General features: G+C 22.6%; 7 protein-coding genes and 2 non-coding genes across 9 annotated transcripts; 5 read left to right on the forward strand and 4 right to left on the reverse strand.

Annotated features, from left to right (window-relative positions):
* Positions 1-985: 985 nt before the first annotated feature.
* Positions 986-1,668, forward strand: PY17X_0521700 (uncharacterized protein; the record flags this gene model as incomplete). Its single annotated transcript, XM_719232.1, has 3 exons — positions 986-1,088; positions 1,254-1,374; positions 1,575-1,668. 3 exons carry the CDS (start codon positions 986-988, stop codon positions 1,666-1,668), a joined length of 318 nt encoding a protein of 105 aa, XP_724325.1.
* A 187-nt stretch (positions 1,669-1,855) lies between these two features.
* PY17X_0521800 (conserved Plasmodium protein, unknown function) lies at positions 1,856-7,150 on the reverse strand (the record flags this gene model as incomplete). Its single annotated transcript, XM_022955258.1, has 17 exons — positions 1,856-1,954; positions 2,210-2,245; positions 2,381-2,473; positions 2,582-2,673; positions 2,754-3,061; positions 3,238-3,371; positions 3,565-3,648; positions 3,806-3,879; positions 4,027-4,173; positions 4,264-4,431; positions 4,534-4,594; positions 4,738-4,806; positions 4,902-5,423; positions 5,653-5,928; positions 6,033-6,137; positions 6,345-6,531; positions 6,810-7,150. 17 exons carry the CDS (start codon positions 7,148-7,150, stop codon positions 1,856-1,858), a joined length of 2,796 nt encoding a protein of 931 aa, XP_022811705.1.
* A 651-nt stretch (positions 7,151-7,801) lies between these two features.
* On the reverse strand, positions 7,802-9,234 carry PY17X_0521900 (conserved Plasmodium protein, unknown function; the record flags this gene model as incomplete). The annotated part of the gene is made up of 4 exons (XM_022955259.1): positions 7,802-7,969; positions 8,173-8,283; positions 8,453-8,572; positions 8,944-9,234. 4 exons carry the CDS (start codon positions 9,232-9,234, stop codon positions 7,802-7,804), a joined length of 690 nt encoding a protein of 229 aa, XP_022811706.1.
* Positions 9,235-10,147: 913 nt separating this feature from the next.
* Positions 10,148-11,119, forward strand: PY17X_0522000 (antigen UB05, putative; the record flags this gene model as incomplete). The annotated part of the gene is made up of 4 exons (XM_022955260.1): positions 10,148-10,184; positions 10,489-10,628; positions 10,731-10,795; positions 11,002-11,119. The coding sequence occupies 4 exons, from the start codon at positions 10,148-10,150 to the stop codon at positions 11,117-11,119; spliced, it is 360 nt and encodes a 119-aa protein (XP_022811707.1).
* A 546-nt stretch (positions 11,120-11,665) lies between these two features.
* On the reverse strand, positions 11,666-14,548 carry PY17X_0522100 (GDP dissociation inhibitor, putative; the record flags this gene model as incomplete). Its single annotated transcript, XM_722439.1, has 1 exon — positions 11,666-14,548. One exon carries the CDS (start codon positions 14,546-14,548, stop codon positions 11,666-11,668), a length of 2,883 nt encoding a protein of 960 aa, XP_727532.1.
* Positions 14,549-15,194: 646 nt separating this feature from the next.
* PY17X_0522200 (conserved Plasmodium protein, unknown function) lies at positions 15,195-15,617 on the forward strand (the record flags this gene model as incomplete). Its single annotated transcript, XM_022955261.1, has 2 exons — positions 15,195-15,258; positions 15,505-15,617. 2 exons carry the CDS (start codon positions 15,195-15,197, stop codon positions 15,615-15,617), a joined length of 177 nt encoding a protein of 58 aa, XP_022811708.1.
* A 212-nt stretch (positions 15,618-15,829) lies between these two features.
* On the reverse strand, positions 15,830-18,011 carry PY17X_0522300 (conserved Plasmodium protein, unknown function; the record flags this gene model as incomplete). The annotated part of the gene is made up of 9 exons (XM_022955262.1): positions 15,830-15,917; positions 16,012-16,124; positions 16,355-16,471; positions 16,572-16,691; positions 16,822-16,926; positions 17,124-17,438; positions 17,563-17,661; positions 17,786-17,866; positions 17,970-18,011. The coding sequence occupies 9 exons, from the start codon at positions 18,009-18,011 to the stop codon at positions 15,830-15,832; spliced, it is 1,080 nt and encodes a 359-aa protein (XP_022811709.1).
* Positions 18,012-21,010: 2,999 nt separating this feature from the next.
* On the forward strand, positions 21,011-23,058 carry PY17X_0522400. The gene has a single exon (XR_002696555.2). It is a non-coding gene; the product is annotated as an 18S ribosomal RNA (ribosomal RNA).
* Positions 23,059-23,428: 370 nt separating this feature from the next.
* On the forward strand, positions 23,429-23,590 carry PY17X_0522500. Its single transcript, XR_002696556.2, has one exon. It is a non-coding gene; the product is annotated as a 5.8S ribosomal RNA (ribosomal RNA).
* Positions 23,591-24,142: the final 552 nt, after the last annotated feature.

The raw sequence follows: 24,142 nt of genomic DNA on the forward strand, positions 1-24,142 counted from the left end.
GTTGTATGGTATACTAATTTACAATTTTTTTATTCTAATTTTTTTGTTTTGAAGATTAGTTTGTTGTATACTGATTATGAATACATATTTTGCACAAAATAGGAAAACTACCAACATGTGTTAAGTCTAATATACAAATATGCATAAAGCTTGTATACTTTCTTTTTAGTCGTTTTTTTTTTTCACATTGAAAGAGAAAATGAATATATGGATTAAACAAAAGAAATATATATAATAAGAAATTATACTTAAAATATACATTAATAGGTTACTTTAAAAACTTAAATGTTTTAAGTATAGCAATTTAAAGTGATATATATATGTACTTATATTTCGCTAGTATACTTTTGTTTAGTATTTTTATGAATTTTTCTAGTTTTCGATAGTTTTTATATATAGGAAGAAAACATAAATCTAAATAAATTGCAAAGATTTAAAAAAAAAATTATAGATTAGTTGTTTTGTATTATAATTATTATATATATTTATTAATTTCATATATTAAAAAATTTTTTTAGAATTATAATACAGTATTTTTAGTGTTAAAATAAAAACACATAATTATAGGAAAGTGCTCATTCATAAGTACTCCCTATAGTTTTATACTATTTATCCCATTTTTGTGAACAACCGATGTAAACATTAACTTTTGCGCATATGTATATTATTATATATATTATGTATACATGATAGAAAAAAAAAATAAATAAAACAAAAAATATATATAACCATTTATTTAATTTAAATTATTAAAATATTTTTTGAATGGAATATTAACTTTGTTATTTAATGTTAAAACTTTAAGAGAAGAATAATTAAAAAATAAGGGAAAGGGAAATATAAAAAAAGAGAGAAAAAAAAAGGATAGCAAATATATAATAATAAAGAATTTTTTTAAAGAATAAATAAAACAAAAGATAAATAAAAAGGTAACTGAATAATCCAGCACATTTTAAGTTAAACAAAACACCAAAAAACAGAAAAAATGAGTGCAGGTTATAGTGATGTTGTATTATTAGTTCAGTTCTCAAAAAAAATAGAAAGTAGAACGTTTGTTGAATATAACTCATTAAAATTGGCCTTAAATGGTTAGTATATAATGGACATAATATATATATGTGTATTATATGATATAATGCATCAAAGATATGTTTCAAATGTGGTCATACACATATTCAAGCATTATACGGATTTGTTTATCATGCATATGATATACATATATATATGCATCCATTTTTTATTGTTTTCCTTAGGAATATGCCAATTGTATGAACAAGCAATAAAAGAAAATGATCCCTCAGTACAAAGAATAACATATAGCATGAATGATTTGTTTGTGTATATTGACAACATCCAAAAAATGACAATATTATTGTAAGATTAAAAAAAAAAGGGAAACAATATATACGAATATAATATATAATATAGTTACAATAATGAGTTTAGTTACGTAATATTTGTATTATATTAATATATTCGTATATGCAGATTTTTAAGATTTTCGAATGATGTAAAATTTCAATTCATCTATTAAAATGTGTACTAATATGTATATGTAACCTTTTAATTTTTAGATTTCATCAGCCCACTTGGTCATATAGACTTCATGATAAAAAATGGATAAAACAAAAATTAGTTGAACATATTAAAGATCAGATTGGACAATAAGAGTCAATCTTTATTTAGTTTATCAATGATGGTATCAAATATATTTGTAAATGTGCAATTGTACACATTTTATATTACAACAAAATAAACACTGATATTATAATTTATTCTTAAAAGAAGAAAAAAAAAAAAAAGGGGAAGCGAATTTAAAACTTCCATGATATTTTGAGATTATTATTATCAATATTTACAGTTTATCCCCTAATAAATATCTTTTATATTTCTCCATTACTTTTTTGAAATCTTCATTTAATTTAGTTTCGAGTTGTTCTTTTCTTTCATTTGCCTATACAAAAAGGAAACATCAGATAACAAAAATAATAAGATTTACAAGCATATACATGTGATTTATGTTGATTTTTTTATGAAGGACGTTTTTGGTTTTTTTATCACTTATAAGTAATGAATTTTTTTATTTTGTTAGTTTATAATAATATTTATTATATAATTCCTTTCATAACATATTAAGGTGAATATATACATACACCACATTTTCACGCCACATATATATAAAGTGTATGCATATGTGTATGTTTATTACATCTTCTATATCCTTCTTTAACATTTTATCTTTTTCCTATAAGAAATATAATTAAAAAAAAACTTACAGAGTATCAAAGCTTACACAATTTTATTTTTTATAAATTTGTTTCCACTATTTATTGAAAAAATATGTATAAAACACATAAATAAAACATGTACATATTATTACCTTGTATAATTCAAATTGCCTCTTAGTTTTTTGTTTATTCACATATATTTGGTTTTCCATCCAAAGTATAAACTCATCAGTTTCTTCCTTCGTCTGAGATTAAAATAATGTATCATATACCATCATACAAATGTATATATATATATATATATATATAAATTGTGTTTCAGATTTTATTTTAAATATATGAGAATGAATTACCGAGTTTAGAAGATTTTGCTCCATTTGATAAACATAAACACATCCATTAGAATCGCCAATTATTATTTTGTTGTAAGAATATTTATATGCATCTACAAAAATGGAATAATTTGAAACTGTAAAATGGGTCATACATGTGTAGTATAGATATGTACATTTTTTTTTTTATTACCATCTTCATTTTTACTTCTTAAGTAATCATTAGTATCTATAATCTCATTTTCATCATCATAATTTGTCTGGTTATTATTTTCTACTGAAATGTTGTTTTTCTTTTCAAAAGAATTAAATATACTTGGATCCGTATTTTGCAAAATGCTTATACATATTAAACTCGAATTACTAATGGATACTGAATGTATACATTGTTTTTTTTGCTCTAACAAATTCCATATTTCTATATGACCATTTGTTTTTCCTATATATATGACACTTATTTTAGTTTGGCTAAATTCGCAACACGAGTATATTTCGTTGCTTCTATAAAAGGAAAAACATAAAAAAAAAAATAAAAAAAATAATAAGAGACGAATAATGGAGTATAAAATGTGTTTCAAACTGTATATAAGAAAGTATCGTTTATATAATATGTAAGATAAGCACAAGCACACATATGTTTATTCAAGTATATGGTAATGCATAATTTATTTGCAAACTTTGGTGAAATAAAAAAGGGATGCTTTTCATCTTCTTTCCACAAGTAAAAATTATGGTCAGTTAAAGTTAAAATTAAACTTTTTATTATATTATTTCTTTTTATAGATAATAATGTCTTAAAATTTTTGTAATCCTATAAAAAAGGAGCATTTTATTGAATTTTATTATTTTTTTCTTCTTTTTTAGAATAAATTATTAAAATACAATTTTTATTCATGCATTTGTATATAGTTTATATTTGTGAACAGACGTTGTATATTTATTCAGGTGTACATTGTTGAATATAAAATATATGAAATATACAAAATTCTTCGTTTATTTATTACGCTGTTGATTTCAGAAACAATAGAAAAGTTTTTGTCTTTCTGCATACAATTGTATATATTCCCAATTACATATTCCCCTTCTTCCTAAAAAAATAAATATCATAATTGAAACTGACATATAATTTATTTGATAAAAAGGGGAGTATAAAGTACACAGACGAAAAAAAATGATACTATTCAGCGTGTATATATGTGTAAAGGAAAATAAAAGATAATTATTATAGTATATGTAAATGTTTACGGAAAAGGCAAAAAACTGGGAATTATGTGAATTTATCTCCAAAAAATGGAAATATGTAAATCCTAGTGAGTATTCTACAAAGGGAAATGTATGAAGATATAAAAATCAGAGATATATGTGCATATTATTAAATATGGAATAGTTCAAATAAATTTATTTAAATATATAATGGATATATAACTAATGTGTAATTGAGTATGCATATATATATATATGTATACCTGTGTTGGGTCGTGTAATATTTATTTTGAAAATCGGTTTAAAACTGTATAATTTATCTGCTAATTCATTTTCTTTTTTTTTTATTTCAGTTTTTGGTTCAATTCTCTCAATATTTGTGGCATTCCATATTAATATTGTCCCATCGACTAATAAAAGTTTGTTGAAATATAAATGAACAATGTGTAGTGATATGATTGAATATGCATTATATATGAATACATAGGTTTATATATTACCCGAAGCGGAAAACAACAAATGGGAGTTTTTTTGGCTATTTATTGATATTTTTTTTTCATTTAATATTAAAGTTTTGTCGCTTAAAAATATTAGGGATGTTACTTCCCTTCGATGTGACTCTTCTATGCAGCTAAATAAGTATGGTTCTACATCTATAGTTTTTTCATCTGTATATAAAAGAAAATCGAGTAAAATATATAATTCAACTATATATATATATATACAATAGTTCAACCTTATTTGATTTCGTTATTTTTGAATATTATGACTTTTTTTTGAATTTAAAAAGAAATCTCCATGATAATTTGGGGGTAATTTCCAAATAATTAACTAGAAAAAAATATTTAAAAATATTTGAAAATATTTAAAAATATATAATGATGCGGGACATTATAAGAATAGTGACATTTCAATAGATGTATACATAAGGTATAACATTAAATTATTTTTTATTTTTTAATATTTATGCGAACCAATCCATTGTTAGATCCAGCAATAATCATATGGTTGTCTTTTTCATTCACAATTGCAGTAGAAATTTGCTGCAAAAAAATATATGTATTTATTTTATATATTGTTTATGCATTTGTATGTAGTAAATATTTATTTCTTATTTAATAATTTCTTATTTTGTTACATATGGAGATATCAAGGCATAAAGGGGATTCATGTAATTACTGTAAGACCATATAAGAATGTAACTGTCTGTGTTAACTCCTTCAATTTGTAAAGTATTTTTATAATTATTAACATATATTATAAATATTAAATAATTGATATTTGGTAAGGATAGGGTAAATAAAGCAACCTTATCTGTTGTATACTTTATATCTGTATATATAAATATTTTATTTAAGTATTTTATATTTTTATATGATAATATATCTATGCTATTATTATTATTTGGTTCTTTAATTTGTTCTGAAATTATAATATTTTCAATCATCGATTTTTCCACAAATGGTAAAATTTTATGTAGATATTTATTTATCTTATTTGATTTCATAATTTCTTCTTTTTTTTTTTTTAAAAATTCTATATTATATTGAATTCCAATATTTTTGTGAATTGGTTTGTATGTTTGACTGCTTTTTTCTTCATGTATAATATAATTTTTTGAACAAAAATCTAGCGTCATTTGTTGTAATGTTCCATTTGACTAAAAAAATTAAGGATATATTTAAATTGTTTTATTATTACCATCATACAAATACACATGTTTGTTTATTCCTTTGGACATACTAATACGCACATACATATATTTGGGTATTTATTAGGAATGTGTATATAGCTAGCTATGTTTGTATAGTAATACTTCAGTAGTTTCAATTATATAATAATATAAAACTTTTTATATTTTTTTGATTTTTTTGATTTTTTCTTATTACTAAATTTCCACTGATAGACAAAAATTTGTTATAATTAATGAATTCTTCTATTTTTTCTCCTTTTTTATCTTTATTAATATATATATATTTTTTTAGTTTTTTTCGACTTTGAACAACTTTTGTTGAATATATTTCCTTTTCTATTTCCTTTTCATATGGTGAAATGTAATTTTTTGGCTGTATAAAAACACATTTTAAGTTATCTTTTTCTTGAAATTCTTCGATTTGAGGGTTTTCTTCATTTTTTTGTTCAGGAGATTCTATAAAAGTTTTATTCTTTTAATAAATTATAAATAAAAAATGTGATGAAATAAAATGAATAATCAAAAGATAAAAATAGTTTCCTTTTGCAATCAATTACGAAAAGAGAATTGATATACCTTTAAGAAGTATATAAAAACTTCTTCGTCAGTAATTATAATATTTTTTTTTGTATAATATTTTTTTGTATTTTTAAAAATTAATACATCATCAAGATTATATTTCTATGAATTAGGAAAAAAGATATTAAACATGTGTATGTCTTTTTATGCATTTCCTAAGATGATATGTTATATAATTTATTATTAATCATAGGTAAGTATGAATGATGAAAAATATGTGAATCATTTGAGCAAATTTTCTTTGGAAATTCAATTATACATGTATATGTATATATATGAAAAATATAATGAAGTGTATATCTATATTACAGATAGTGCATCCTTAATAATAATAAACTCGTCAGAATTAAAGTATTTTGGGAAAAGAGAAAACATATAGTTTTTTTTTATAATGACAGAATCGGTATCTTTTAAAAAAATTAAATTATTTAGATCATTACTAAAATCGATTTCTAGTACATTTTGTATATTATTTTCTAACTCTATATTTACTGCGCTAAAACAGGAAAAAATATAATTATGATACAAATGTATGTCTATATCTATATATATAATAAAAACCAAAATGAGAGACGAAACATTGCCTACAACTTAATATTTAACTGAATTGGGTTAATCGATTAAAATTGCATATATGGTTGAGGATTTTCACAATCTACTATTTGTTTGGTCTTTCGATTTATTTCTCTATAACTACCCATGTTAATCGATATTCATATATTTCATAATTTTATTGCTTCATAGTTTTATAAACAATTATTTATAATCATTAACCTTATTATATTGCTATTATTTTTATAGCACTGATTTACAGAAGTTGAGTCTTCTGTTTCTTTAGAAAATTCCGCCATATCGGGTAATGTTTTATTTTTTATAGGATTATGTTTTTTATCCACACTTATATTTTTTTCTTCATAATAATTATCATTTTTTTTTTCGTCATTTTCTTTTTCATTTTTTGAAGCAATTTTTTCCAACTTATTTTTAACATCAGTTTCGATTTTTTTTTTTGTTATAATTTTTTTCTTTTTTGTGTATTCCTTTTTTCCATACTCATTTTTTTCATTGTCCTTTTTATTTTGTTTTTCTATAGGGACTGTATTTTTAGTTTTCATTTTTCTTTACTTTTCAAGTTATAGAAAAAAAAATTACTTACAAAATATTAATTAATTTGTAAGAACTAATAAAATAGAGTCAAACATAAACATGTATAGTTTTTTTTTATTTCCATCATTCAAATAATTAAAATGGAGATCTAAGAAAAAACATAAGACAATACGAATTAATTTGTATGTATAAATATGATACATTATAGTTATTTATTATTTATCATTTATTATTTATTTTTTCAATTAATGTAGTTAATTAAACTATGTGTAACATAGGTAAATATTCACGACAAAAAAATTATAAATAATATAGATACAAAAATATGAGTAAATTATAAATATATTAACATATAATGCAGTGGAAAATAAATAAATTAATATAGACACGCGTAAAAAAAGTGTATAATATATATACATATTTATATTTATTTATTTATGTATCAAAATACTTTCGTGGAGAAACTATGTGACAATAAATCGGATTAAATTAAATTAAGTTTTAAAGAAATGATAAATGTAGTATACGAATATATGCTATATATATAATATACATTAATTAATTTGTTTTCAGAAAAAATATATTATACATGCGTTAGAGCAAACTGAGGAATATATATATTTCTTTAACACATGGCAAAACAAATATTATTTTTTATTTTATTTTATTTTTATTAAATCATTCTCAAGTTTAGTTAAAATATTGTGTATATCCTTTTGATTTACTAATAATTTGTTCTTGTTATCATTTAATCTCTTTTCGATATATAGCATGTCATTGTTTTCCTTCGAGGCTTTACGTAATATGTAAATACCATAGATACTTGCCTTGATAATAAATAAAAAAAATATATATATATATAAAGAAAGAAAGCATAATAAGATGGTATTTTAATTTATCTCAGCGTTTTAGCCCTTTCACAGATATAAACTTATAAAAAGGGGAGAAAAATAAGCAAAGACGTATACATGAATATTTTTCGTACAAAATGTTTTTAAATTATTATTTTGCATTATATATTTTTTCAAACCAAATAAACCAAAGGATGAGTAACTGAACCAACAGCAAAAAAAAAACCAGTTATAAATAAACCAATAATTTCCTTATTTTTATACCGTTCTGACCTCTTTTCAGTTAATATCTAAAAAAAATAGCATATACATAATGTGATGGAAGAAAAAGAAAGAATTTATAGTATTTTTTCTTAAGTATGTGAAACAAATAAGGAACAATACAATTGTAAGATTAAACTAAGAAAAAAAAAATATATATACTTAAACAAAATATAACATCACTGTATTGGTACATACTTTTTGTCTTTCCTCTGTTAAATTCGATTTATAAGTCAATAAAATATTTAACTCTTGAATTACATTTTGGAAATGTGTTTTTTTTTCCTGGCTTAAAATTTTACAATTATTGGTAATTGACTAAGATATTATAAGAAAGTGTATTAAAAAAAATGATCAAAAGGTAAATAAAGATTTATTTTGGGAATACATAAATTAAAATTGTAAAAAAAAATTATTATCTACACGATAGACACATAAAGCTATTTTTTAGTATTAAGTCAAATGAAATGTTGTGTATTTGTTTATTTATATCTATATTTTTGTGAAATATATTGTATCAATAAGTTGTTATAGCCAGACGTCATATATAGTTTTATAAATTCGAATATATATATGTAATGATTAGGTAAATATTTTTTATGAATACATGTATAATTGTATTTTTCATATAAGAGAAATAAAAGAAATATACAATATTGTAATAATATAAATATGGTAAATGTGTTTACCTTTTGAAGCAAATACAATGATGCTCTATCTAGATCATTTTTTGCATTTTGAATTGAATTAATTATTGATTGGTCTGAAAAATATTTTTTACCAATTATATGAATATTGGTATTTTTGGTTAAAAAAATAGCATTAAGATTTTCCAAACGTTTAAAGTTGTTTAAATAATTTGGGTAACATTCATTTTTAAAAAACAATTTAGATGATAAGGAAAATAAATTGTTCGATAAATGCTTGTTAACATTTCTTACATTTGTGGAGAATGCAATATTACTGGTATATAAATACATTTTATTATTATATACTTTTGACGGTTATTAATTATACAAAAAAATGAAAAAAACGAAAAGAAATATTTAATGAATTTTCATTTTATGTAAATAAATTATTATTATTTTATTTTATTATTGTTACACAATTATTGCATACCCTTTATGTTTTATGTTTTTTACCAAGGGTTGTTCATTTGATCTAGTATTATTATATTAAATTTAATAATATTGAAATTAATAATAAAAGTAATAATGTGTTTAATCAAATATGATTATGCATATAAAACATTAACTATTTTTAATGTTTACTTTTTATTTATTTTGAGAAATAATTATTTACGCTTCAAAATATTTATAATATATAATGCATTTATAAATATTTGTTTCAAACTAAAAAAGTTTACATATGCGCATTGTATACATAAAAAAATGTATATATAATTATTATTATTATAACCATATACTAAAAAGATAAACGTGTGTTTGATATATTATCAGTATTATATATATTCTTACTGAAAACAATTTGTGCATATATTTTTTTTTTTCATTTTATCGTCGAAACAATAAATATGCTTAACTAATATTATAAATCCTAATATATATATATATGCATTTGTATATAATTAATTCTTTTTATCCATTGCAAGGTATTTTAAGTAAAATTTGAATTAAAAATAATAAAAAAAAATATATATTTTTTTTATAATAAACAAATATATAACTATATTTTTCTTTCTAAAAAAAATATAAAATAATATAATAGTACTATATTTAATTTAATGTATTTTATAAATACGAAGTAATTAAATTATTTTTAAATACTTAAAAATAAAATAATTATAATAAAAGGTTTTATATTAAAATTATATTTTATTTTTTAATATTCCTTTCAAAAATATCATTCTTATATTACTAAAAACACGAAAACATGGGATCGCATATTCAGCCATCACGATTTTTAGATAGTAATAACAAAAAAAAAATTCATTTTTTATATAATATCTAGCAGTTATATAAATTATCATGTACATATTATATACATGTTTATATTTACATAAAATGCTATATAAATGTGATTACAATATGTATCCCCAGTTTGTGTATTGATACAAACACTTTGCTGGAATACATATATGAATGGCTTGGTTTTACATATGCTATGTGACTTAATGAATACATATTAGATATTAGTATTTATACTAAACTAATGTATAATATAAAATCGATATATATATAAATAACCTTTTTTTTTTTTATTTTGTACTCCAGGTGCTATACTATCATTGTTTGGCATGGTAATTTCGGCATCATTCCTTTATATGTTTTCAGAATTTTATTTGTTAGCATTCGAAGCTAAATTGTTTGACAACAAAGTGAGCATGGTGTTGAATCGTTTGTTCCCCTTTAAAGTAATTGATTCAAAAATCGAAACAAGAGAGTTATATATATGTATATTCTACTCATAAAACAAAAAAAACATTAATTTTCCCCCTTTTGCTTTTTTATTATAGACATTTGAATACAACTTAACCCATATATTACTCTTTACCCTATGTATAATTTTACTTAGCCTTAAGTAATACGCTGAAAAAAATTGAATAACATAATATATATATGTGTGTATGCTGATTTGTTTTGTTTTTTTCACTTGGCACATGAACATGAATTAAGTTTACATGGATATCTTTTATGAAAATGTTTATACTAATTAAAAGTAAATAAATTGAAAAAGAATATATGATGCTATCAATTATCTCATTTTATTTATTATTTTTTTTTTAGACCTGATTATAGTTTTTGCAGTAAAATTAGCTCAAGGGAATCTAGAAGATATCAAGGAAAAGATGAATCCTCTAGAATGGATGATTCTGAAAGATCTCAAAGAGACAAAAAAAAATAAATATAAAATAAATTGAGATAACAAGGTCGTAGAAATATGAGATATATAACTTGTAAATGAATTGTTGACATAAAATATACACTTTATTTATATTAATATGCATATAAACACATATTATACCATAATATTTTTTCTGTATTTGTGTGCCGTCTTTTTAATTATGGTGATTGAAATAAAAAAAAGCACAAAAAGAAAGAAAAATATATATTGGGTAAAGAAAATAAATAAAAAATGCAAGTGGTAAAAAAAAAATATAATAAATTTATTATTGTTATACATCTTATTCTATTATTATTGCATGTTTTATTTTTTAATAATTGAGAAAAGGAATGTTTTATGAATTATATCAAAGTGATTGTTTTTATATTATTTTTATTTCATTATTTTTTTTAAATGTATGCATAAAAAGAAACGCCAAATTTAAATGAACATATCTAATACTTAAAAAAATATAAATAAAAGAAATAAAGAATAAAAATGCGGAAAATATAATATATAGTATTAATAAAAATATTTTGTATCGAAATTTGGAAATAAGAATGGGTTTTAAACTTTATTTATTTTATTATTATTAAAATATGTTTTTATCATATTGGCAAATGTATCATATGTTGTTTGATAATAATCGGATTGACTAAAATTATTGTTAAGTTTATTAATAATGTAAAAAAAAGTAGAAACATCTTCAACGAGAGGGTATATAGGGTAGTTGTGTATATCATTAGTAAACAACAAGTTGGAAATTTTTGCATTTTCATCAAGTTGATAAATATTTGTTTTATTTAAATCATCACACGATTTATTTTGTTTTATGTTTTCCTGATTATTAATATTTAAATCGTTTTTTTCATTATAATTTACATGCACACTTTTTTTTTCGCTCGATTCAGTATTTTTATTTTCATCCTCAGTTGCATAATTCAATGTGGATTGTTTTTTTTCAACCAATTCGATGTTTTTATGGGCATCTGTAATGTTTTTTTCTACATTTTCAAATATTTTTTTATATAGCTCTATATTATGATTAATTAATTTAATAGTATCTTTCCTGTATATTACAGGTTTGTATTCGTAATATGCACAATAAATAATACCTTCAGTTTTCAATAAATTATTAAAAGAATTTAAGAAAAAATTATTTTTTTCATTTTGTTTGTTTTCTACAGTTTTGCTATTTTGTGAATAGGAGTCATAAATCTTAATTACATCATTTGCATCATTTACATTATTTACATCATTTGCATCATTTACACCATTTACATTATTTACATCATTTGCATCATTTACATCATTTACATTATTTACATCATTTACATCATTTACATCACTTTGTTGATATGAACTACAATTCACTGCTTCTTTTTTTTCTTCGTTTTTTGCACTTTCAAGTTTTGTAAACTCATATGCACAGTTATTATTATTTGCAAATTCGTTGCTAAAATAGTCAGAGATTTTGTTCATAATTCCATAATAATCATCGTTATATACATTTTTAGCTGATAAATATTGATCTACATATGAATTAGAAAGTCCTTTTGATTTTTTTATGAATAATTTTAATACATCAAATAAAAGCAAATAATTTAATGGTTTTTGATTTTTTATGTGTGTATCACTTTTTTTATCGTTTATTTGATCATTATTAATATTATTAGGCAAGTTGATTAAGTTGTTATTTGTTATCTTTTGTTCCTCTATAATATCTAGATAAGTAAAATATGTTAAAAAAAAACCTGGAGGACATGAACCACTACTATAGTCTAATTGCAATATATGTACATTGGTATTTATATTATTCGAATTTGTTTCCTTCTTATATTTATTATTTTTATCTTTATGTATGAAAAATGATACACCATCCTTTCCAAGAAATGAGTACGTACTTAAAACAATTAATCGGCTTGTTACAATTTGGGTACGAAATTTATTATTACTATTGTTGTTAATATTGTCATTTTGATTACTACTGTAGCTATTAATTTTTTTTTTTGGTGAAGAAAAAAGAAATTTTTTTATTTCATGGAAATTTATGTTAGATCCAGATGATATAACAAACTTTGGTTTTATAACATATTCATTATCAAGAATTACTTCGTTTATTTGTGATAAAGTTGGTAAACAATTATCATCGTTATCATTATATTTATTATTTATTTCAATAGAATTGGTTTGCGTGTGAAACTTTGAGTAATTAATATTTTTAATTTTTCTGTTAATCATATATATGGCATTATTTAGGCATGATACCCTTGACATCGAAAATATAATATCATTCAATCCATATGATGGATAAATGAAAGCATTTTCAAAAAAATTTTGTAATTTAAATTTATTTAACGAGTTTATTAATATATGCAAGCGTTGCATAAATTCTCTTTTATTCATAATAAATTTTTTTTCTTTTGTAAACCCATTTAAGTAATATTCGGATATATTTTTTTCATTAGTTTTTTCTATTTCAAATTCAAATAATCCTATTCCATAAATAACATAATCAGTTAATTTATCTGTTATTTTGTATGCCTTTAAGTAATCTAATATATTTATATTTTCATCGTGTTCTTTTGTTTTATCTTCAATATTATTATTTTCATTTATTTCCCGTTTTAATGTTTCATTGTTTACACAATTTTTATTTGGATCATCAGGCTTATTGTGTTCATAATTATTTTTTATTGGTAATTGGTTGTTTTGTAGTGTGTTTTCTGTTTTTATAAAATTGTAATTTGAAAAACGTGAAAAGGTGTAATTTTTATCATGTATAATGTGTTTATAAATAAAATTCATTATCATTCTTTTTTCAATAAGAGTTAGATTTGGGTCTAAAAATACTTGCGATTTATTTAGTGGGATTTTTAGTATTATTAAATCCGATTGTTTTTCATTGTTTGTAAATGTATTATTTGTCTGCTCATCATAATTTTGGTTTTTATTATCATTCGTATTAAGATCATTTTCTTTATGTTCATCATTTGTGTGTGATAAATAAAAATGTTGCATTCCCACAAAGCTAATATAGGTATGGGCATTTAAATTTAAAAGTAAATTAACAATATCACTCTCATTATATAATATTTTTGGATTAATATCAATGTTAAATTTATTGTTATTTATTTGGAAATAATTTTTAATAATTTCTTCCAATTTCTCTTTTTGTGTTTTTCTCTTTTGTTTTTCACTTTCTTCTTGACTATTATTTATTTTATAAAAAGGAAAATATTCCTCGTAAAAGTTATGAAGGTTATTTTTTTCATCTTGAAATTGATTGAAACTCAAAGAACAATTTACATCACCATAGTAATTATTTTTATCAATATTTATTACTTTATAACCTTTTAGGGAGAAATAAACTGACAATAAGCTGTTCAACAAGCTAGTACCACATATTAGAACATCACAATTGAAAACTGTGCTATTTTTATCATCCATTCGATACGAACAAAAAAATTTTAAAACATGTGGGTAAATAAAGTATCTATTATAATAGTTGAGAAAAAATATTATGTAAAAAAGGAAATGTGATATAGGTATAAATGTTAATATAATTTTTAGTTTTCTATATATGGAAAGTGTATATAATTCCTTATATTTTTTGTTAGCATGATTTTTTTCTTTTTATATGTAATATATATTTGGTTATATCAAAAATGATACAAATCTGGTGCTAATTTTAAATTGACATTTTGTCGTATTATTTTTTTGTACATATTATACAATCATATACAAAGAATATTATCATTAACATAGTTATATGATTTTACATTACTAAAATATTTTTAGATATTTTCTACTTTTTATTAAGTTTTTTTTGTATATTTTAGTGTATTATTTAATCGACATTTTAATAATACTATGATTTGTATATATTTTTTCAAATATATATCTACGCAGATTTGGGGCATCTTTAAAAATATTACACAAAATAAAAAAAATATAAGATATTATAAAAAATGTAAAAGGTGATATGAGTCCAAATAACGATTTACGATTTCAATATTCTTAGTATGACAAAAAAAAAAAATATATTGTAATAATCTATAACATTTTTGATTGTGTAACGAAGTAATTAAACAAAATGCTAAATTTTGTCAATTCAGTTTTTTTAAAACAGATACGGAGACACTTTTTAAGTTTAAATAGTATGAAACTAAAAGGAAAATAAAACAATATAAATTTTTTAATGAAAAATAATTAAAAATGTGCATATATTAATATTGTATGAATAATATACATAATGTATATGTGAAGTATTAATTAAATTATATTTCTATCAACATGTTTTGTAGTTTTTTTTGTTAGCAAACTGTCTTGCTAAGTTCATGTTTCGACATCTTTAAGCAAATATATAATATTATCTTAATTGTCTATTTTTTTACGTATTTAAGGTATCTTATATTCCAAAAGGACGTGGCAAACAAATATGAAAAGGAAAACATATAGATCAAAAAAGCGGAAAAAGTATATACGAATAGGAGAAACGTTAATAAGAATTCAATAGCAAAATAGTTACCTGTTTTTTTCTATCTTTTATATATTTTTTGTTTCTATTCAGCTATTATTATGCTTAAAATTAATTTATGCGAATTTTATAATTGTGAAAAATTAATTATTTTTTTTATGAATTTTTTCGTATTTATTTATATATTTATTCGTTTTAAAATATGTTTCCTTTAAAAGTGTTTGAAAGTTTTTATAATGCTTCTATCCCCTTTAAATAACCTTCTTTTTACATTTTTTTTTTATTCTTTTTCTTTTAACCAACTTTAAAGTTATTTCCTTTAATATTGCTTTGTCAACTCTGTATAATTAATGCAGACAAATAATGGATAATACAAAAATATATGTTTTAGCATTATTCTTTATTATATTATTTAATATTTTTTTATGCTAACCCATTAGGTAATTTTAAAACGGAAAGGGACTTATTAAAAGTCATTGCATCATTTATCTTAGACAAATTGTCGTTGTCCAAGAAATTGCCAATTAGTGATATACTTGAAATATTCTGAAAAAACATTAAATTATTTTTTTTAATTTTCATACATATGGGGAATGGAATTGTATCACTATGATTCATGGATATAAAACGGCATCGTGTGTAAATTATATGAGATTAATTACGATATGTTTAATATTATATTTTCTCAATTCTACATTATTGTGCATATAAACATAATCATAAATAGCTAATAAACTACATTTCCCTAGAAAAATCATAATTTTTTTTTTCTCTACCGTTTTATTAATTATAATTTTGGAAAGCATTTCAATGAATGGGCTAGATAAATTAAACATGTTATAAGATACATCGATATTAGACAAAACATTGTTTAATAAAAAACTTTCAAAAAGCTGATATTTGAAAAAAAAAAAAATATGTATGCATAATGTACATATTATGATAATATAAATTATGACTGAATCTTTAAAAATAACAAATAATAATAATTACTGAGCATATTCCTTCTTCAGTAAATTTATTTCCAGATAAATTCAAGGTTGTTATAGAGGAATTCACATATATGACTATATCGATAATATATTTGATAGCGTCATTGTTTAAGTTACAATACTAGAAGGAAATAAGAGGCACCGAATGATGTATTAGCATAGCATGAATTTATTTATATCTACACTTTATCGGGTCATATACGTATATATACACAGATAGAGATATTATTGTATAAGCATTTTAAAATTACTTGAAGACTTAAAGATTTTAAACTATTATAATTGCACAATGATAAGGACATGTATTTGAGAGAATCGTTTTCTAAATTAATACAATCTATTGCCAAATGTTCCAGCTTTAAATTAAACGGGTGAGCATATAAATAAAATGGGTACGTGTATATATATATATATATTTATTTATTTGTTTATCTATCGTTATTTTGTTTCAAAATCTTATAATTCGCATAAGCATGTAAATGTTTAAAATCACTGCCTATGCGAATTGTGATACATATATGCAAATATATATTTCTAGTTATTTTTATCTGACCTTTGAGTAATTATTGTCATATAAAATTTTAGAAAGGAGTATTATTGCGTTAATATCTATATTAGTATTAAATATTCTCAAAGATTTTATATTGCATGGATTTTTTTTAATTGAATCACTTTTTTTTTCGGGGTCAATTGTTTTTTTTTTTAAATTCAATTTATTTTTTCTTTCAACAATGGGGTTTGCTTTCCTTACATTTTTAATGTTTTTTTTTAGAAGGTCACATATTTTTATATTGTCTATATAAAAACAGAGGCCCTTGATTATATCATTTCCGTTTTGCATATTCATAATGTTAATTTTGTTAATTCTCTAATATTTTATATATATAAAAATGGAGTAAGATGAATAGACAAATAAGCAAACACATATATATAATAATTAAATATAAATACAAGTATTTTTTGTCGAAATAAAATATCAATTAATTACTTACATCATAATTAGAATCAATCATTGCTAAAATTAAAAAGAAAAAGGCATCTGAATTAATATCCTCATATAGTATCAAAGATCCATCCCCATTCTTATTTTCCTTTTAAAAAATAAAATATAAATTTGTATAAATTTTATTGATGTTATGAAAACAAATTATTTTTATAATGTTTATTAAAATATGGCACTTTAACTAAGGAATACCTAATAATTTTAGTGTGTACCTTTATTAAAAACTCATCAATGACATAGGCACTTTTTTTCTTAAATTTTTTTAATAACAGGTAGTAACAATCAACCAAATTCTTTGAAAAAAATATAAATATTCATTATTAATGTCTTTTTTTATATTTATGTGGATATACTTATGAATATGTATTTTTGATTTTATTGCATTTACGTTTTTACTTTGTATTTTTCATTATTTATAGCAGATTTATCTTTTTCCATTTTATTTGAGTTGCTATACAGTCATTTTGTGTAAAGATATAGCAAGTTTACATATAGAAATTTTTGATAATTTTATTTTTACAGTTATTTTTCTTAACGTTATTACTATAATAGTTATATTACTATTGATATTGTTGTTATTATTATATATGTTATAGATTTTACTTATTTAGAGATGTATGCAATACATCGTACACGCATATTGAATATATAAATTATTATTATTGAAACTATTTAATATACATATGAAGTAGTATAATACTATAATTTTGTGTATTATTATTTTAAGGATATAAAAAATGTGTTAATATTTAAGTACAATTTTAAAATGTACATGTTTTTTATAATATGATGTCTTATTAGCTTTTTAAGCCCTTTAATCACATTAAGGTGACGCATTTATAATTAATTTCACATTTAGGTATCTACGCAATACCTGCACATTTATATTTATTTTGTCTATGCATACTAAATAATAAGAAAGGTAAGGGAAATGATCGAAAAAAAAGAAAATATGTCGTATATATAAAATTCCCATAAAAATATTATATTGAATATGTTTTTATATTATATTTCTCTTGATAATAAATATATTAATATTTTGCTATTATATCAGTTTTTCGTTTTCCTTTTTTCGCATTTTTAACTAAACAATTGCAATCTTTAAATTGTGCACAAAATATATATTTTATGTAAATTTTGAATTTCACTAAAACATTTGAATAATTTGGTAATCAAATTAATAATATTTCGTTAAAAGGATTATATAAAGTAATAAGCACAGCTTACCATAATATACTTTTTAAGGTGATAAATATAGTTTATATTTTAAAATAAGGAGTATGTATATGTAATATATTATTGTATTCTTAGTAAGAATATAAATCTACACATTAAAATTAGGAATATACATATAAATGCATAATTTTTTCTAGAATATAAGGATATTTACTCGTTTAATTTGTTCGTGTGCTAATGTTATTGTTCTATTTGTTATTACACCTTGTAATATATTTTACTTAATATTTTGCATAATTAATAAATTACTTGAAATTTGGAGATATTTTATATTATATATTTTGTTAGTATACATATTTAAATAAAATTAACGGTATATTTGGAAATTTACTCAAACTTATATGTCTATCAAAAAACGTTGAGAAAAGTTATATAAATGTTTTTTTTATTACTAAACCATTAGTTTTATGAATAAAATAAGTAAAATTTTTTACATGTTTTTAGTATATACATATATTTCATATACTTGCGATACAACATTATATATATGTATTTATTTATTTATAAAACAATTTCGAGCAAGTGTATCTTAAAAAAAAAGGTACCAACAAAAAAACACATCATTCTTATCTGAATAAAAACGCATTTTGTAGTTTTTTTGATTTCGTTATTTACAAAATAAATAAAAAAAAGTGTTATTCATTTATGTAGATTCGTATGTATCATAATATGCGAATAAATAGTCAATTAAATTTCTATAGTATTATATATTTAAAATTTATAAAAAAACATTTAATAATATAAAATCACGTTAATAAAAAAATATATAAATATATTTATATTGCGTATACAGCTAGCCCCGATTTTTTTTTTTTATGAGCTAATCGAATTGATATATAACATAAATGATCCATACATACACACATATCATAAGATGGTAGTTAAAGTGGTCCATATGAATAAATTTCAAAAAATTATATTTGAATAAATTTCAAAAAATTATATTCTGTAGCAATAAACTTTTTATAATAATGTTTATAAAATTATATAATTTCAAAAAATAAATAGATAATAGTATATTCAGGCCACCACATGTTAAGTAGTATATATACTGTTGAAGTAGATACAAATATTAGTGTATGCTTCAGCAGTGGTGTATTATTTACGCCAAGTAAATGTATTGATGAAATTCGAAGCATCTTTGTGTTTATTTGTAATTTAATTTTAGAAAGTGTTTTTTATATGTAATTGATGTAAATATCATTTCCGAACTCGTATGGGAAAGAAGTATCAAGTCAATTGCATATAAAAATAAAATTGGACCAATGATTGAAAAATCGAAATTGTTAATCATTATATGATATTATATAATAGTTGATAATAAGTAGTTTAGTTAGTTTTAGTTATTATATGTAAATTAATAATTTATGTATGTTTCTGAAAGGTACGAGGTTTTAAATAATACTTTCAATTTTAATTTTTTAATATTCGAATGTATAATGAAACGACGACCAACCAATGTATATAATTATTTTAAATAATTATATATGCAATATGTAATAAATATGTTTTAGGATATATTATAGCATTTGAAAAAATGTGTGTAGTGTGTTTGTAAAGTTATAGAAAACATCGTGGTGTTATGTTATAACAATATAAAACAAAATACACGATAATATAGAATAAAAAATATAATACATAATAATGTATATTATTTTAAGCAAAAAAATAATTTTGTTAACCCCTTGTTTTTAATTTGGACCACATTTGTTAAAAAATTAGTTTAATATAAAATAAATTTTTAATAAATAAAATCGTAAAGAATTGTAAAAGAGTTTCAATATTATCGGGACCTTTTATGATATTAATGTATAAATCCGTAATTTGTATACTATATAAATTAGTTTTTGAAATTAGCAGCATAGCAAAAAATATATTGTCTTTTAAGTGTGTGTATCTAATACCACCCAAAATAAAGGATGATATATTTTTATGCTAGGTGCATTTATTTTTTTTATTATACTATAAATAAAATATAGTATGATAAAGAAAAAATAGCAAATAAAATATCACATGTAAATGAAATAAACACTATAATAAGTGTATTTTTCTAAAATATGTAAAACCTATATAATATTATTAAAATGATGATGTACCCATCTATTATATATAATATAATTGATATACTTAATTTTTTTTATGTATATTAAAATTATTAAATGTAATATTTGGATATTTCATATATTATTAATATTTATATTAACCTGGTTGATCTTGCCAGTAGTCATATGCTTGTCTCAAAGATTAAGCCATGCAAGTGAAAGTATATACACAATTATTGTAGAAACTGCGAACGGCTCATTAAAACAGTTATAATCTACTTGACATTTTATTATAAGGATAACTACGGAAAATCTGTAGCTAATACTTGTTTTAAGTACTTTTACTCCTCGGAGTAATTGTATGTATTTGTTAAGATCCCTAAGAAAAAATGATATTAAAGGAATTATAACAAAGAAGCGACACATAATGTAATATTCAGTGTGTATCAATCGAGTTTCTGACCTATCAGCTTTTGATGTTAGGGTATTGACCTAACATGGCTTTGACGGGTAACGGGGAATTAGAGTTCGATTCCGGAGAGGGAGCCTGAGAAATAGCTACCACATCTAAGGAAGGCAGCAGGCGCGTAAATTACCCAATTCTAAATAAGAGAGGTAGTGACAAGAAATAACAATATAAGGCCAAATTTTGGTTTTATAATTGGAATGATGGGAATTTAAAACCTTCCCAAAAATCAATTGGAGGGCAAGTCTGGTGCCAGCAGCCGCGGTAATTCCAGCTCCAATAGCGTATATTAAAATTGTTGCAGTTAAAACGCTCGTAGTTTAATTTCAAGGGTAATATTATTTTAAGTACTAACTTGGAGAAAATTGCGACTTCTGTCACTGTTTTCATCCTTGCTGATGTTCTTTTAATTACAGACCCTTTGAGAGCCCATTAATTTATGACTGGGTTTCTCGTTACTTTGAGTAAATTAGAGTGTTCAAAGCAAACAGTTAAAGCGTTTTCGCGTTTGAATATTATAGCATGGAATAACAACATTGAATAAGTCAAAAGTTTTTGAAAAACTTTTCTTATTTTGGCTTAGTTACGATTAATAGGAGTAGCTTGGGGGCATTTGTATTCAGATGTCAGAGGTGAAATTCTTAGATTTTCTGGAGACAAACAACTGCGAAAGCATTTGCCTAAAATACTTCCATTAATCAAGAACGAAAGTTAAGGGAGTGAAGACGATCAGATACCGTCGTAATCTTAACCATAAACTATGCCGACTAGGTTTTGGATGAAAATTTATAAATAAGATTTCCCTCCGGGGAATTCTTAGATTGCTTCCTTCAGTACCTTATGAGAAATCAAAGTCTTTGGGTTCTGGGGCGAGTATTCGCGCAAGCGAGAAAGTTAAAAGAATTGACGGAAGGGCACCACCAGGCGTGGAGCTTGCGGCTTAATTTGACTCAACACGGGGAAACTCACTAGTTTAAGACAAGAGTAGGATTGACAGATTAATAGCTCTTTCTTGATTTCTTGGATGGTGATGCATGGCCGTTTTTAGTTCGTGAATATGATTTGTCTGGTTAATTCCGATAACGAACGAGATCTTAACCTGCTAATTAGCGGCGAGTACGCTATATCCTTTATCGGGGGATTGGTTTTGACGTTTATGCGGTCATACTGCTTAATCAATTGGTTTACCTTTTGCTCTTTTGCGGTATGTTTCTCGCATCTTCGACATGCCTCTCTTCTGATAAGGATGTATTCGCTTTATTTAATGCTTCTTAGAGGAACGATGTGTGTCTAACACAAGGAAGTTTAAGGCAACAACAGGTCTGTGATGTCCTTAGATATACTAGGCTGCACGCGTGCTACACTGATATGTAAAACGAGTATTTAAAATTATATCTGCGCGTGGGTGTCAAAGCCTACACGTCAGCATATATTTTTCCTCCACTGAAAAGTGTAGGTAATCTTTATCAATACATATCGTGATGGGGATAGATTATTGCAATTATTAATCTTGAACGAGGAATGCCTAGTAAGCATGATTCATCAGATTGTGCTGACTACGTCCCTGCCCTTTGTACACACCGCCCGTCGCTCCTACCGATTGAAAGATATGATGAATTGTTTGGACAAGAAAATAGAAATTTTATTTTTATTTTTTTTGGAAGGACCGTAAATCCTATCTTTTAAAGGAAGGAGAAGTCGTAACAAGGTTTCCGTAGGTGAACCTGCGGAAGGATCATTATTAATACGATTTAAAGATTTGTATACTAATATTTAATGGATAATAATTTTGTATTTATATGAAATTGTTATTAATTTCATTAAATAATAGTATATTAATCTTTGTATATATTTTTATTATTGTATTAAATATATATATATTGATTTGCTATATATACTTGTATATGTAATGAATTGATTTATATATGTTTAGTATATATAATAAAAATATATACATTACAAGTCTTAACTATCAATTTTTGCATAACTTTTATTTTAATTATAAATTTTGTGTTTATTTTTTTATTATAAATCGATTTAATATATTATCTGTATTTAACATATAAAATTGTATTATATAAAAATCTAAATTTATCACAATCTTATTAGCACAATCTTAACGATGGATGTCTTGGTTCCTACAGCGATGAAGGCCGTAGCTACGTACGATATACAATGAAAAAAGCGATTACTGTGAATCATCTGAATGCTGAATGTAAACTACTCTCTGCCCTTTTATAAGGGTGTTATAGGGAACTCCTATTCCATAGATCATAGTTGCATAAATTTTACAGGGGATTGGCTTATTTCCTTATATTTCCATGCATAATAATAATTTTACATGGAAATTTGGGTTATGGCCGACGGGTTTGTAATGTAGGTTTGTGTGTCTATTATTTATTATAACATGGAGATATTGAAGGAATAAGTCATACGGCCGGGCTATTATGTAAAATTTAACCACGTGCATACATGCGTGTATGCAAAGCTTAATACTACTTGTTTGGGCCATAACATTTAGTAAGACTACAATATGGATTTGCTCGAGATCTGGGGTGGCTGGGCGGACCGCCAACATATAAATATATGTATGTTGGTAAATATTACAGTGGAAAAATTATATTTGTGTATATAGTTATCCTTTGAGTAATTTATATTCAAAGGGTGGGTATATAATATAAACACATATATAATAATAATAATACACTGGAAAAAACACACATTTATATAGGATTTTGTATAATAGTAAAGGCATGCAATATGCATATAGTAACAGCCAAGTGTTACAAAAGTAAACAGTAACATATACTATATATCATAATGTT

This window comes from Plasmodium yoelii, assembly GCF_900002385.2.
Source record: "Plasmodium yoelii strain 17X genome assembly, chromosome: 5".
Classification (NCBI taxonomy): domain Eukaryota; phylum Apicomplexa; class Aconoidasida; order Haemosporida; family Plasmodiidae; genus Plasmodium; species Plasmodium yoelii.